The sequence below is a fragment of the Cynocephalus volans genome, chromosome 15 (assembly GCF_027409185.1).
Source record: "Cynocephalus volans isolate mCynVol1 chromosome 15, mCynVol1.pri, whole genome shotgun sequence".
NCBI lineage: Eukaryota > Metazoa > Chordata > Mammalia > Dermoptera > Cynocephalidae > Cynocephalus > Cynocephalus volans.
The window spans coordinates 73,888,959-73,903,671 of record NC_084474.1 but is presented as its reverse complement, the minus strand read 5'-3'; the positions used below and the strand labels follow the sequence as shown (position 1 = coordinate 73,903,671).

Genomic DNA, 14,713 nt, shown 5'->3' with positions numbered 1-14,713 from the left:
CGCAATCACATTAGACAATAACAAGAAATACCTGTGTGCATGTGCATACCCACCTCAGATGCTTGGCAAGACTCAACATCCGAGGAGCCCTGACCATTTTTTTTTTTTTATAATTTCCAAACAATCCACCCCTTCAGGGTCCCTTGCCACACAATCTAAGTGTTCAGAACGTGTGATGTTTCCTTAGCAAGGATAAATGACCCTTACATTCATATAACCTATTGTCTGTTCAATATGTCCTAAGGCTTTTCCTTAAGGCTTATAGATCCGTCCTTTTAACTGTTAGCTGCATATGTCCATGTTGCTTTGCCTCCCATGGATTTGTCACCCCTTTTCCCCTGGGTGATGGAGCCACCAAAGATTACTCAAAGGCCATCTCTTCTGAGCAGTGAGAAGCCCCTGAAAAGGGTTTAATCTCCCAGAACCCTCAAGATAGAGGCATTCCTTCCATTTAGGAAATTAACCCCAAATTGAGGTTCTCTTCTCACATTTATTCTCTAGACCAGGAAGTTACAGGAAGAGAATATAAGTGGGGTTTTTGCTAAGTATAGTTTAACAAGTTTAACAGTAGAAGCTGGTAACATTCAGTAAGGTGACATTCTATAATGCAATTTGCAACAAAAGCTTGATTTTAACAAACATTCTCTTCTAACCGCAATTTCCCAGTATGTTTACATATCAGTAAGTAACGTGTCTTTGAGCCAGCAACCTTGCTGTGTTACAATTCTTTATCTTACAACAGAGACTATATAGCCTGGGGAAAATTTCCTGTCCTTTGCAAGGTCAATATTTGAAACTGCAAGGCTTTGGAAAACCAGGCCCAGTTAAGTACATTTGTTTTATGCATACTTCACATGTCCGATTGGTAGTCATTATTGGTGTGATTCTCCATGGGAATCCTGCAGTCATACTGATGGGAAGTTCAACACATATTCAGTAGCTGACACATTGATGACGTGACTCTGGTGCAGTGCCTGCAGCCAGAATACTGTGGATGAAAAGACAGAAGGGTTATTGGTACCAAGATTATCTGAATAGCTTCTGGGATGACCCTCATCTTACCCAACCAGACCATTCCTAGGAATTTGACTGAAAGCCCAGGTCCTTGCACTTTGGCTGTGTTCACAGCCCACCCACATTGTTCCAAATGACTAAGCAGCATTGGAGCTGCCTGTGTTAAATCTGCAAAAGAATTAGAAGTTAGTAACATGTTGTCAATGTAGTGAAACACTGTAACCACGCTGGGCCTACTCCACTTGGCTAGGTCCCCAGCCACCAAACCATGACAGATGGTTAGGCTATGCAGGTGATCTTGCGGCAATACTTGAAAGGTCCACTGTCTTCCTTCCCAGGTGAAGGTGAACTGATTTTGGCTATCAGCCGAGATTGGAATAGAGAAAAAAGCATTCACAAGGTCCAATGCATAATGATAAGTTCCCAGCTGTGTTGTCAGCTGACCCATCAAGTCGTGTACTGAAGGTACAGCTGCATGCAAAGGAGGCACTACTTTGTTTAGTTCTTGGTAATCTACAGGTACCATCAGGCTTTTTCACTGGCCTTACCAGAGCATTAAATGGGCTATGAGCTGGATGAATAATGCCAACTTTCTCTAACTCCATTATAGTGGTACCTATCTGTTTTAGTCCATTTTTGTGTTGCTATAACAGAAATACCTGAGACTGGGTAATTTATAAAGAAGAGAGGTTTATTTGGCTTACGATTCTGGGACAGCTGCATCTGGCATGGGCCTCAGGCTGCTTCTGCTAATGGCGGAAAGTGGCAGGCAGCCAGTGGGTACAGGCAGATCACATGGCAAGAGGACGCAAGAGAGAGGAAGCGAGAGAGAGAGGAGGTGCCAGGGTTTTTTAAGCAATGAGCTCTCGTGGGAACTAACAGAGCAAGAACTCATACATTAATCCTCCCTCCCCCAGGGAGAGCATTAATCCATACATGAGGGATCTGCCCCCGTGACTCAATCAGTTTCCAACCCTGCCACATTGGAGATCAAATTTCCACATGAGTTTTGGAGGGGACAACGCATCCAAACTCCGTCAGTATCTCTGCGTGTGCTCCCAGTAGGCGATACTGCTTTACATTTACTACATGTCTTGGCTTGGGTAACACCTGTGGGTTGTGTTTAGCATATCCTCGTAACACAGGCTTTACTGTCCATATTTGCAGCCGAAACTCTCCAACTGTTGTTTGTAGGTGCAAACCATAAAGTACATCCATACCCAAGATGTATTCAGCTACTGGGGATATATATACAGTATATACACGAGGGGGTAATCGTCCTATGCCCAATGGCAGTGACACAGCTTTGACTTCAATAGTATGTCCTCCATACCCATCTACACAAACTGTGGCCCCTGGAAACTTATCTGGATTGCCATATATCAGGCTACATTCTGCACCTGTATCCACCAACACCAAAACACGCTGCACATTTGTCTTTGACTGATATATTGCCAATTCAATGTGAGGCCTCCGGTCCTTGCCTGCCTTCAAAAGATGAGTACCTTGGCCTGCTCCTTAATCAAAATGGAACACTTTATCTGTCTCCTCGGAAGCAACAAAAAAATCCTTTAAATCCACTGAGCATACCTTGCTACCTGTTTCCAAATGCCTAGTGAAATGCTCTCCAGGTTGCAATTGCTGCCACAAGGCAAACAGGACCGCGTTTGGCTGCCGGTCAACTTTCTTTTTATCAACCCCTGCTGCAAGCACATCAAGCCACATCTGCTTATGGCTAGTCTTGCTTGATCCCCTTGGGATAAAGTTCCAAGCCTTTCTTGGGGGTTTGGTCTTAGCCACTTTTTGGACCCCTTTTGCTTGTCTACTATCCTCTACTTTGCCCAAGCTGGCTATCATGCTCGTTACTTCATGTATAGGACAACCAAAGTATGGGGCTAGTATGGCCATCAGTAACCCAAAGGACGTTGACGGGGCATTTTGCAGCACTATGTCTCTCATGCTGCCTGAAAAATTTTCAGTGTCCGGGCCATGAGTGTTCACCTTAAACATAGACTGCCACATCCCCAGCTCCCGAATTATTTGTACTAACTCAGCGTATGTTTGCCATTTACTCACAATCTTGGGCAGTTCTCCAGCACTCGCCCACATGGTTCAGGCAGCTCCATTCACCCATTCCATTAAGGAGTGATTACCTGCCCCTTGTGCACATCTGCGCTATTCTGTAGCTGCTGCCTCACGGATGGGTGTATGGTAATGGAGGCCAATTTTTCCATCTCCTCACCAGAGCACATCACACCATCTACCCCTAGGTCCCTTAACCACAGCAGCCAAGCAGCCAGGAGTTCCCCTTTTTCTGCCTGAACTGTCTCCCCAAGTCAACTAATTCAACCTGGGTATATAGGACATAGGTAGTGAATTGGGTCACCTGTGGATTGCCTGCTGGTTGTCCTCCGGATCCCATAGGCTGCTTGTGCTTCACATTCTGATGCACAACAGGTTGTGCCTGGAGATGCATGGTCTCCCCCAACTCACCACTGGGTTTATCGTCTTCCCTGGTGTGAGAGGCAGGATCGCTGAATGTCATCCTCCAAGACATTTACCCATGCTTCCAGCAACTCTGCTTTCCGCTTCAAATCTCAATCAGCTTGCAGTATAGTGAGCGATAGCCAGATTCCAGTTAACAGGAAAGTGGCCATAGAGCACAACATATTCAAGAGTAGCCACATTTCCTCCTTCTCCTAAGGGGCTTTTGGCTCCCTTGGCTCCTGTACCTGCTCAGGATCCATGTCAATTGTAAAGCTAGGACTAGGTCTCACAGACCCCTCCAGTCCGTTGTCCAGACCGGGTCACAAACCCTTCACACGCAGGTCTATGAGCGAGGTAATCGGAAAAGTTCCTCGGAGCCGTTAGTGAAGAAATAACAGGCTTTATTCAGAGCTAGGAGCAGCCTACCTAATATGGCTACCAGAGCGTCCTCTAGAAACTTTGTGCATCTGCGCCCTTAGTTTGTTATACTCAAGTCCATAATTCAGAAAAACACCCAGATGCACATGCGCAAGCACATCAGGCAATAACAAGGAAGACGGTCAGGTGATACCCACCTCAGATGCTCAGCGAGACTCCAAACATCCAAGGAGCCCTGACCATTTTTTTTCCCTATAGTTTCTCAACACTGGGGTCTAATCACATTTTAATATATTTTACAGTTGAAATCACTAGCGCCCAGTGAGTTTATGGTGTCTGTTCACAGTGCAAGCCAGACGCACACCCTCCAGGTTTCAGGAGACTCTCCTGTTACCAGCCCCCAAGCCCAGAGCCTCTGTTAGTAGCCGTCTATCTGCAAACCTTATCCTCCACACTTCTCCATGTAATTGCACAGGACCTTTATTCTTCTAAAATATAATATTCCCTTTTTTTCCTGCTCTTCTCGCTTCACCCCCTACATACTTTCTCCGCTTTCCTAAATTTTTACAATTCTCATCCACTGCATGCATACAGAAAGGCAAACGCAAAAATCCATTATCGCGCAAGCCCCGCCCACTGACAAAACTTCCGGGTTCAGCCCAAGAGGCTGTCTCACTTCCGCTAACGCCGGAGGTCAGAGGTGATAGGCAAGATGGCGGCCACCGGTGCCTTTGAGTGCTTCCTAGGAGGAGTAGGTCTGTGACAGAAACTAGGTGGAGACGGCTGAGAAGAGTCGAATCCAGGGAGTTTGAGACAACTACCATCCGGCAGGGCCGGGTCTGGGTGCGAAGGGCACCGTGACCGCGGGGCTTGAGTGGTGGGACCGTGGGGGAGCCTGGTGTGTGAGGTGCCCGACTTCAGTAATGCACCTCAGTCCTCCGGGAAGCCGGGAAGCCAAGCTCCGCGGGACCGCTTCGTGCCACGGACAGGTTTATAGCCCGCCAGAATGAACAGGAAGAAAGGAGACAAGGGCTTTGAAAGCCCAAGGCCATATAAATTATAAGTATCTTTTGATCTCCTTTCTTTCTCTTGGTTTTGCTTTCATTATATCTTGTGATTGCTTGAAGCTGAGTTGGCGGGCCTGGGAAACCTGGTGGAAATCTAGAATTCACTCCCTTTGATGGAAATAGTGTTTGAAGGGTGAAAATGTTTTGAAAGACAGTGTTATTCAGCAGATTTAATACCCCTTGCAGGTTAATGAACTCTTTTCTTAAAGTACTAAATTGTATTTCTGTCAAAAGAAATGTTTCGTGCCTGCTGTTAGATTTAAAACAAGCAGGTTATTCCAGTTTGTAGGTTTTAAAATGAAATATTGACTTGTGATTTTGAGCTACTTAGCACATAGTCCTTATTTGTACTTGGGTAGAGTTATGCTTTCATTTAATAATAGAAATTATTTTTTCTTTATTTTAATCGAATATTTTTTAATATACAACCCATCAGGTCGTCTGCATCAACAACATAAATTTCCAGAGAAAATCTGTTGTGGTAAGTTTATTCTCAACAACTGTAAATGGTAACAATTCCACCCTTCACAGTACTTAGAATCTTTATACTCTTCCAGATAATTGTGTTTCAAGATTAGTTAAGAATTAGAATTCAGGTCTGTAGGATTCCAAGTTTCATGATCCTTCTACTGTACCCATTGCCTCCTCAATTCTCCTTTTCTTTTTTTTCTATTTCCTGATAAAAATTTTATATCCTGTAATCTGTTGTGATATATGAAAGCCTATATAGTCAAGCATTTAGAATTGTGCATGAAACAAGAAAAAAACCCATAGTGAGATTTCTTCTATGAAAAAATCGATTACGATTATTAGTACACTCACTGACTTGACTTGGCTTCTAAGAGGCTGTTTTTGTTTTCTGATTCTTGTCTGCTCTGGTTTAGGTGGTTCGTCTTTGTAGTGAAGTTTTAGAGTATTTGAGATCTAGTAACACTTCCCCTGTTCTGTGCGCCCCCCGTCCCCCATGTAGATGTATGGATTGCTGATATAATCCATTCTAGGAAAATCCTGGAGAACCCAAGTACTTAATTTACTCTGTCAGGGGCACCTCTATTAAGTAAACTAAACTCTTAAGGAGATCTGGTTTACTTTGAGTGATGGTATCAACTTCCATCTCAGACTTGTTACCCATGTTATGTAAATGTTTACTTAGGATGAGCTTTATAGGTAGAAAAGTGTAACATTTACATAAATATCATAGAATCTTAGATTTGTAAGGATCCTAAAAGATTCATTAAGTTTAGTCTCCTCATTTATGGAATTTCTCTTGCAGTATTCCTCACAGATGATTATTATTTACCTTGTATTTCTTGGTAGGATACTTTAGGTATATCATGTTGTATAAATTGGGTAGAAAAGATATGAGAGTTAGGGAGTCTAGTTAAGAGGTTACCGCAGTAATCTAGGGGAGAAAGGATGAAGCCCTGAATGAAGATAGCATTAGTGAAAATGGAATAGGAATAGAGTTGACATGATTGAATTATAGTGCATGTTTACTGAGTCCTTATATATGTAAAATACTCTTCTAAGTTTTATGTGTATTGACTCAGTTAATGTTCACAATAACCCCATGAATTAGATAATATTTTAATCCTGATTTTATAAACGAGGTAGCTCAGGTTAAGTTATTTTCCTAAGGGCCTAAAGTTAGCAAGTTACGGAGCCATTTTTAAGCAAGGAAGACCTAAGAGTCATCTACATCTCCTTTCTATTATTCTCCCCTCCACCTCCCTATCCGTGAGGAAATAATAGAAAGGAGTTGCAGATGATTGTTTTCAGGAATGCTAGAAAGGAGATGTGGATGACTTTTAAGTTTCCTATTGGAAAAATTAGTTGGATGGTGAATGGGTTAGGATCCTGGCAGGAAACAAATGGCACAGTGTACAGATTAATTGACATCAATTAGTGAAGGGGCTATTTAGAACAAACAGTTAAGAGACGCCAACAGGAGGTGGAATAATACCTAGACCCAGCAACAGTGAGGCACAGTTAGCACTTCTAGGCCTGAAAGAATAAAAGTAGGGAGAAGTTACTAGAACCTATTGTAGCTGGAGGAAGGATTCACCTTACTGGAGCTGTGATCTTTAGTAAAAGAATGAAGCTACTGCCTACCTGCGACCTGAGAGAGAGGAACCTGGGGGAATGAATATAATGAGCTCACTTTCCTTCTGCTCTTCAGTTTTCTCCTTTTTCTTTTTTTTTAAAAAAAAAAAAGATGACTGGTAAGGGGATCTTAACCCTTGACTTGGTGTTGTCAGCACCATGCTCTCTGAAGTGAGCTAACTGGCCATCGCTATATAGGGATCTGAACCTGTGGCCTTGGTGTTATCAGCATCACACTCTCCCAAGTGAGCCACGGGCCAGCCCTTCACTTTCTTCCTTATACCTCCCATTTGACCAACCCAACCAGAAGCTGGAGAGGCAGAGCCCAGTTAATGTAACTGCCAGGGCATAGAGTAGGTTGAGAACAAATCAGGAGGGGCAAAAGGAGACTATCCAGAACAGTCTAACCCTTTTATTACAACACATCTTGTCTTGTCTTTTGTTGAGATGAAAATCTAGTGTTCTTAACATGAGGCACTTACGATGTCTTGTCAGTTATTGAAGGAGTTAGCAATGGCTGACTATCTGTTTTTGTACATAAACTGTTATTTAAACACAGCCATGCCCATTCATTTATGTATTGTCAATGGCTGCTTTGGAGCTGCACTGGCACAGTTGAGTAGCTGAGACAGATACTGTGTGGCCTACAAAGCCTGAAGTACTTGCTATCTGGTCCTTCAAGAAAGAGTTTACCATTCTCTGAGCTATTGTATTAGTGTGGGAGATGACAGTTTAGCCCTACTCCCACCTAGAATATTAGCTACCACCAATGTCTTTCATTCAAGATAGTGGAGAGAAAAGTGGGTCAAAGAGACAGTGTAAACTTAATTGCTGTAGCCCCTGCTTTCTTTAGCTGGTGGCAAGGCCAAAGTTGATATACAAGGGGGTCTTCAAAAAGTTCATGGAAAGATTCATATTATCTTTTATGTCTATTTTTTCACAAACTCTTTGAAGTACCATGTTACTTTGCTGTATTCCTCCACCTATTTCATGTTTCCCTTTCCTTCTGCCAATATTATGTTGGGATGTTGTAGACCTTCATTCCTATAGGATCTACATCCTTCTCCTATCTTTGTTGGGTTATTGCAGTTTTCCACTGACTAGGGCTTTTTTTGGTCAAGGGGGATCTAAGAGGCATCCCAGTGAATCCTTTAGATTCCAGACATAATTCTCGTCCTTATTGCATAGCAAAGCTTCAATTTCCTGTTTGGTAATTGAGATTAGTCATTCTAGCCAGTATAGAACCCCTTTCTTTGCCTTTTGGTTCATTGGCATGAGGATCCCAGAGTGGTCATGGGGCAGTCTCAGCTTCTGATTAAATGGAACCATTGGCTATGCATTATTTCTTTGGGCACTAAAGTCTCCAAACACATTGAACCTAAGGTCACATGGACAGGAGGCGAAAATTCCTTCAGTGGCTGTTTTGGTGCAGTAGTGAGAACAGTCACTCCAACTTTTGCCTCTTGGTTCCCAGTTCTCTTTTGGCTATGGAAAGTGAAACCTATATATTGGCCACTAATTTAAGACAGCATCTGGTTGAAGGTCTCTCAGTTGGTGCTGTAACTGATCCTTCAGCATTTGACCGTGGCAACTTCAGGATGATTGGGCACAAAATAGAACAAACATTGTGTGTTAGAGCCCACTGCCACACTTACCTATGTACTTGGTTGGGGGCATATATGTGATATGATGATATGTAAGCTTTCTGTTAGTATAGTTTGGATAGGGAAGGAAAACCTATCTAGAATTTGTGTCTGTTCTTATAAGGAGCAATCACTGTTCCCCTCCATGATATGAGCTGTCTAATGTAATCATTCTTTCACCAAGTGACTAACTAGTCCCTCCTGGGAAGGTACCATATTGGAAGCTTGCTCTTGACCTCTGTTATTGGCAGGTGGACACTCAGCAGTGGTGGTAGCCAGATCAGTCTTGTGTAGGGAAGACCAGGTTGTTGGGCTCATGCATAGCCTCCATTCCTCCCACCATGACCACTTTGTACATGGGCCCATTGAGCAATCACCAGGGTGGCTAGGGAAAGAGTCTGTTATGTACTGGATAGCTAATCTTGCTGTATGATCTCTGAGGGCCTCCTATATGGTGGGTGCTCTCTGGTGGTCATTTATATGAAACCTGAGTATTTTAACATTGTACCTATTCTCAGAAATCCATTAATACATCTCTCCTACCATCTTTCTTATTTTCAATCTTTTAATCTTGTTCTTTCCACGCCCCTAACCAGGTGGCCATCCACTAGTAACTCCCATGGGTCAGTGTAGAATTTAGGTCATCTCTACTTCTGCAAAGAATACACAGCCAAAAGTATTTTCCAAAGTTCTGCCTACTGTAAGAATTTTCTTCTACTGTCTTTCAAGGCCACCCTTCAGTGGGACTCTGATGTAGCTACTGTCCACTTCCAATTGGTGCTAGCATCCTCTTCAGACTTATTCATAATTCAGGCTTGTGTTTTGTTCTGCTGTGTTAACCAATCATAAGGAACTCTCCATGAGGCCATAGGTGTGGATCAAGGGAGAGGTGGAGAAGCACTGGGAACAAGTGCATTGGATTCCTAGGCACCTGCTCATGCTGTCTGCTTGTGCTTTAAGAACCTCCTTGGGCCTAGTCTAGTTGTGTTGTTTCCACTTAAAAGTGGAAAGCTGCTGTACATATACAGTTTTATTCTTCAGAACTTCATATAAGGTTCAGTTCCTGATGGGCATTTTAGGTAACATAGTTTTGGGGAGTCCCATGGTCATGAATTCAGTCTCTACTACAGGGTCTAGTAACAAACCCACAGTTGCTTTTCAAGTGGAAAATAGTTGTTGGCAGAAGTGGCATTTTCTTACCCAGACTCCAGGAATTTACATTGTCCTTCTCCAGAAAACCAAAGTCTATAAAGTAACTCAACCATGAACAGTTCCAGTACCATTGGATCTGCTGGGTCATAAGGCCCAAGTGGCAGAGCAGCTTGAACTACAGCCTGGACTCTTTCTTGCTCTGGACCCCACTTGCTTGAATGACAGAAAAGAACCCTTTCTTGCTCTGGACTCCACTCAAGGCTGACAATCTTATAAGTTGCTTTGCCTAGTAAGCAGTATACCCAGATGTATGTATTGCCTCCAAGATCTAAAGAAGCCCACCAAGGTTTTGTGCCTCTTTTTTTGTTTTTTTCTCACCATGGTGGGCAGTGCAAGGTGAAGTAACTTAAGAAGAGATATGTTCACTTTAGAAGAGATATGTTTATCTGCTTTAGACCACTGGAACCCTGGAAAGTTTATTGATGTGACGGACCCCTAAACTTTGATGGGATTTAACTCTCATCTTCCACCGTTCATGTATTTTTATACTAAAGCATTAAGAGAACTTGCTATTGCCCTTCTCACCAGCTCTAGTTAGCATAATGTTATTAATATAATGTACTAGTATAATTCTGTGTTGGCTATTCTGCAATCAAAAGGCTTTGGACTATGTTTTGATTAAGAAGGAGAGTTGACACAATTCTCAGATGTTATTAATATAATGTACTAGTATAATTCTGTGTTGGCTATTCTGCAATCAAAAGGCTTTGGACTATGTTTTGATTAAGAAGGAGAGTTGACACAATTCTCAGATGTTATTAATATAATGTACTAGTATAATTCTGTGTTGGCTATTCTGCAATCAAAAGGCTTTGGACTATGTTTTGATTAAGAAGGAGAGTTGACACAATTCTCAGATGACATTAAAGGAATTCTTTTTTTTTTTTTTGTCGTTTTTTTTTTTCGTGACCGGCACTCAGCCAGTGAGTGCACCGGTCAGTCCTATATAGGATCCGAACCCGCGGTGGGAGCGTCGCCGCGCTCCCAGCGCAGCCCTCTACCAAGTGCACCACGGGCTCGGCCCGACATTAAAGGAATTCTGCTGTCTTTATGGCAACCTGCTTCTGGTCTTTTTTTTTCTTTGATAAGAATTAGGAAAAAAACATTTGCTTGATAATTAGCTGCCATACCAGTTACCAAGAGTTGTTTGATTTGCTGTAGTAAAATGATCATATCTGTAATCGTAGTTGTGATTTGCAAGTTTGTCATAATTCGCCATCATTCTCTAAAACGTGCTTGACTTTTGCACTGGCCAAATAATTGAGTTAAATGAAGATGTGGTAGGCATCTTTCAAATCTTTTGGGGTTCTAATCTCTGCAGTTTCCCAAGGGATGTCTAATTGCTTTGGTTTACCAAGTTTGAGTAGAGAAATGGATAGTGCAGTGGTGTCCACTTTAGCTCTTCTACTATGGTAGCCCTCACTTGATTGGATAGGGTACCAATATAGGGATTTACCAATTATTAAAGTATATCCAGTTGACCAGTGAACAACACGGGTTTGAACTGCATGTGTCCACTTAAATGTAGATTTTTTTCAATAAATATAGACAGCCCTCCCTATCTGCCAGCTCTGCATCCTTGAATTTAACCAACAGCGGATCAAAAATAACACTATTTACAGGATGTGGAACCCACTATACCGAGAGCCCACTTTTCTTATCTACTGGTTCCACAGGGCCAACCCCCCATGGATACCAAGAGATGACTGTAGTTAAGTACTTATCTACTTGACTACTACTTAATTCTCCCATCCCTACCCCGTTGGGGCTCAGGGTGGGAAGTGTGGCACAGTCACGATGGGATGTGGGGGACAGGGATGTTGATGTTATAAGTGGAATTTTTCAACTATGTTGGGTCAGTGTCCCTGATCCTCATGTTGGTTCAAGTGTTGACTATAGTGTATGTTCTGGGACTGAGAAAGTAAGCACTAGTCCAATTTTGACAGACATGGGCCATGAGCCCATTTATTACTTGACCTTTGGAAACTTCTAGTCTGACTAGTGGGCTGTGATAATGTTGTGGGACTCCAGGTATTAGTGTCAGTTTAGAACCAAGATGTAGTAACTCCATGAAGGTCTAGATTTTCCTTTTTCCAGAACAGATGGGAAGGAACGTGGGCAAATTGTTGCAGGTACCTTTGGGGCAGGCTTGGAAGATAAAGTTCTGAGACTGTGTGATAGGAACCTAGTCTCCCACTCACTCAATGGTCTCTGTTCTGGGACTGTGAACTGGCTTAGGTCCATGAACTGGAAAAGAGATCATAAATCCCCACTACCGCACCTTGAGTTAAGTTTCTGCCCTCTAGACCTAGAATTTTTCCATTTATATTTATTGAGCAACACCATCATAAACTGCCTATAGCTTTCATTCTTTAGGATACCGTATTAGTTTTCTGTTGCTTATAACAGAATACCAAAAACTGGGTAATTTATGAAGAAAAGAAATTTATTTCTTATAGTTTTGGAGGCTGGGAAATCCAAGGTCAAGAGACAGCATCTGATGAGGGCTTTCTTGGTGGAAACTCTTGGCAGAGTCCTGAGGTGGATGAGAGTATCACATGGCAAGAGGGAAGAACATTCTATTGTGCTTTCTTCCTCTTCTTAATAAAGCCACCAGTGCCACTCCTGTGATAACGCACTCATCCATTAACCCATTAATCTGTTAATCCATGAATGGATTAAGCCATTCATGAGGACATAGCCCTATGATCCAATCACCTCCCAATGACCCCATTTCTCAACACTGCCACGTGGGGAATTAAGCTTCCACATGAGCTTTGGAGGGGATAAACATTTGGACCATAGCAGATCCCCTGTGGTTCAAAACACTGTTTACCAGTACGTCCCCATTGCTTATTTTGATAAGTTGTGCCCACCTTGTTTCTGATGGTGAAGCACTACTATCTGTTCATTACTACGTCAGGATCCCCTTATTCCCATTGAGGTGAGGAACCCAACTTCATTGCAGTATTTATCTCCTACCCTTCATCTCAGGGTCACAGAGGACAGCCATGAAGAATATTTTAAGATTGCTATTCTCCCTTACCAATATATTTCTTCATGCCCTGGTGGAAGGAATGTCCCCTGGGCCCTCACAGGGAGAATGGTTAGAGGGTGACTGAACAGTTATATGTAATAGAGCCAACGTTTTTATCTCCTTGAGCTGTTGGACTCCTTCCTCTACAGTGGGTGATTCTTGAACTTTACCAGGTATCACATGACCTGAAGGGCTTTATCAAAACACAGATTACTGGGCCCCAGCCGCACAGTTTCTGCTTCAGTAAGTATCAGGTGTGGTCTGAAATTTCGCATTTCTAACATCTCCCTAGATGATGCTGAGACTACTACACTATGTCAGAGAAGTTCTAGCATTCCAGCCTCAATAACTGTAGCTTACGTTCAAGCCTGTATTAAATCCTGAATTCCATATTGATAAATGAGGCCCTCTTTAGTTTTATATTTTATTCTACTTGCTCTGACACTCTTAGAATCTACTCCTGTATGTTCGCCAGATTCCTGATAGTATGTATTGGGAAGATCTACAACTTGTTGGTACATAGACTATTTTCTCCTAGAGAAGGCTTCATCTTTCTGGGCAATACTGGGATCTAACACTTGGTGTGGACCTAGAAGCAATGAGGGATGGTATCAGTTGGTTCCAAGAAGAGTCTGCATCCCCTTGTGAGGCTACAGCCCTGGGTGAGGTAATTGAAGGATTTTTATAAGGGGAGGACTGGTTTTGTTGGGGGAGGGAGTAGTAGTTTGGGGAGGATTTGGGGATTCATAGTTAACCTCATCTGTGTCTGCCCAAATTTCCTTTTTTTGAGTGCCACTCCTTCTCTGCCTCTGTTCTTACTTTATTGGCACTTCTTTTCTGCAGTAGTGCCTTTATAGTCAGGCCCTGGGCTTGATCCTCAACTATATCTGCTCTCAACTACAGGATATAAAGAACTCTTTAAAGATGCCATAGGGCTTTTCTGGTTTTTCCAACTGTATTCTAAGACCTTTCTTTTATCTTTTCTTTGGGTACATTTATTTACCCCCCAGCTATCAAAAGCAGTCAGCTGCCACCTCAGTCTTTGTAATGACTGTTACCATCACTGTGACTAAGTACCACAGCTACTTGATCTCCAATGCTTTACTCTCGACTGGCACTTCGTCCCTTCCACCACTGGTGATAATTTGAGTAACTGTGATGTCATTACATGCCAGTGATTGCTGTTGTCTCATTTTCTGTCTCTAGGAATTTTCTGACTACTCAAATATGTAATTTGAGTTCCCAATCCCATTTTGAGCATTTGTTTCCTGGGGCCTTTTTGGTCCCTGGTTACTCTATCAGTTGGGGTCCTGGTATTAACAAGTAACCATACTCAAAACTAAGAGTTTAATGAAGTGACTGATCACAAAAATGGATGAGAGAAGCTAAAGGGATCTATCATAGTCTCTTTGGGCTATGAATATCTAGGAACCATTATTACTTTTAGTCTTGAAAAAGCAAGGGGAAAGGAATGGTTACTAGAACTTGGAAAGCCTCTGTTTAGGGCTGCCACAAGTGCTGTGGCTTTTCATACAGGAATGTAGCTGCTGCCAGCCTGAAGCCTGGTAGAGATGGTGCTGGGGGAGTAAATATCCTGATAGAGCTTACTTCTTGCTGTCTGATATGCTGATTGGTTGACACAATCCAGCCAAAAGGCAAGGAGCCGCATTCATGTGGTCCAACGTCTCTGATGATAATGTCTGTAATTAGAGAGAATATGAAGGCAACAGTCTTGTGGAAAAAAAATTATGAGTTTAAACATTTTGAGTTTG

General features: G+C 42.6%; 1 protein-coding gene across 2 annotated transcripts in view; it reads left to right on the top strand.

Annotated features, from left to right (window-relative positions):
* The first annotated feature begins 4,591 nt into the window (after nucleotides 1-4,591).
* TAF2 (TATA-box binding protein associated factor 2) overlaps nucleotides 4,592-14,713 on the top strand; it is a 97,165-nt gene continuing 87,043 nt past the window's right edge. For both annotated transcript variants that reach the window (XM_063079325.1, XM_063079324.1), the window contains exons 1-2: nucleotides 4,592-4,939; nucleotides 5,374-5,427. In XM_063079325.1, coding sequence (XP_062935395.1) covers nucleotides 4,886-4,939; nucleotides 5,374-5,427 — 108 coding nt within the window. In that variant the 5' untranslated portion in view covers nucleotides 4,592-4,885. The remainder of the gene's footprint in view (nucleotides 4,940-5,373; nucleotides 5,428-14,713) is intronic.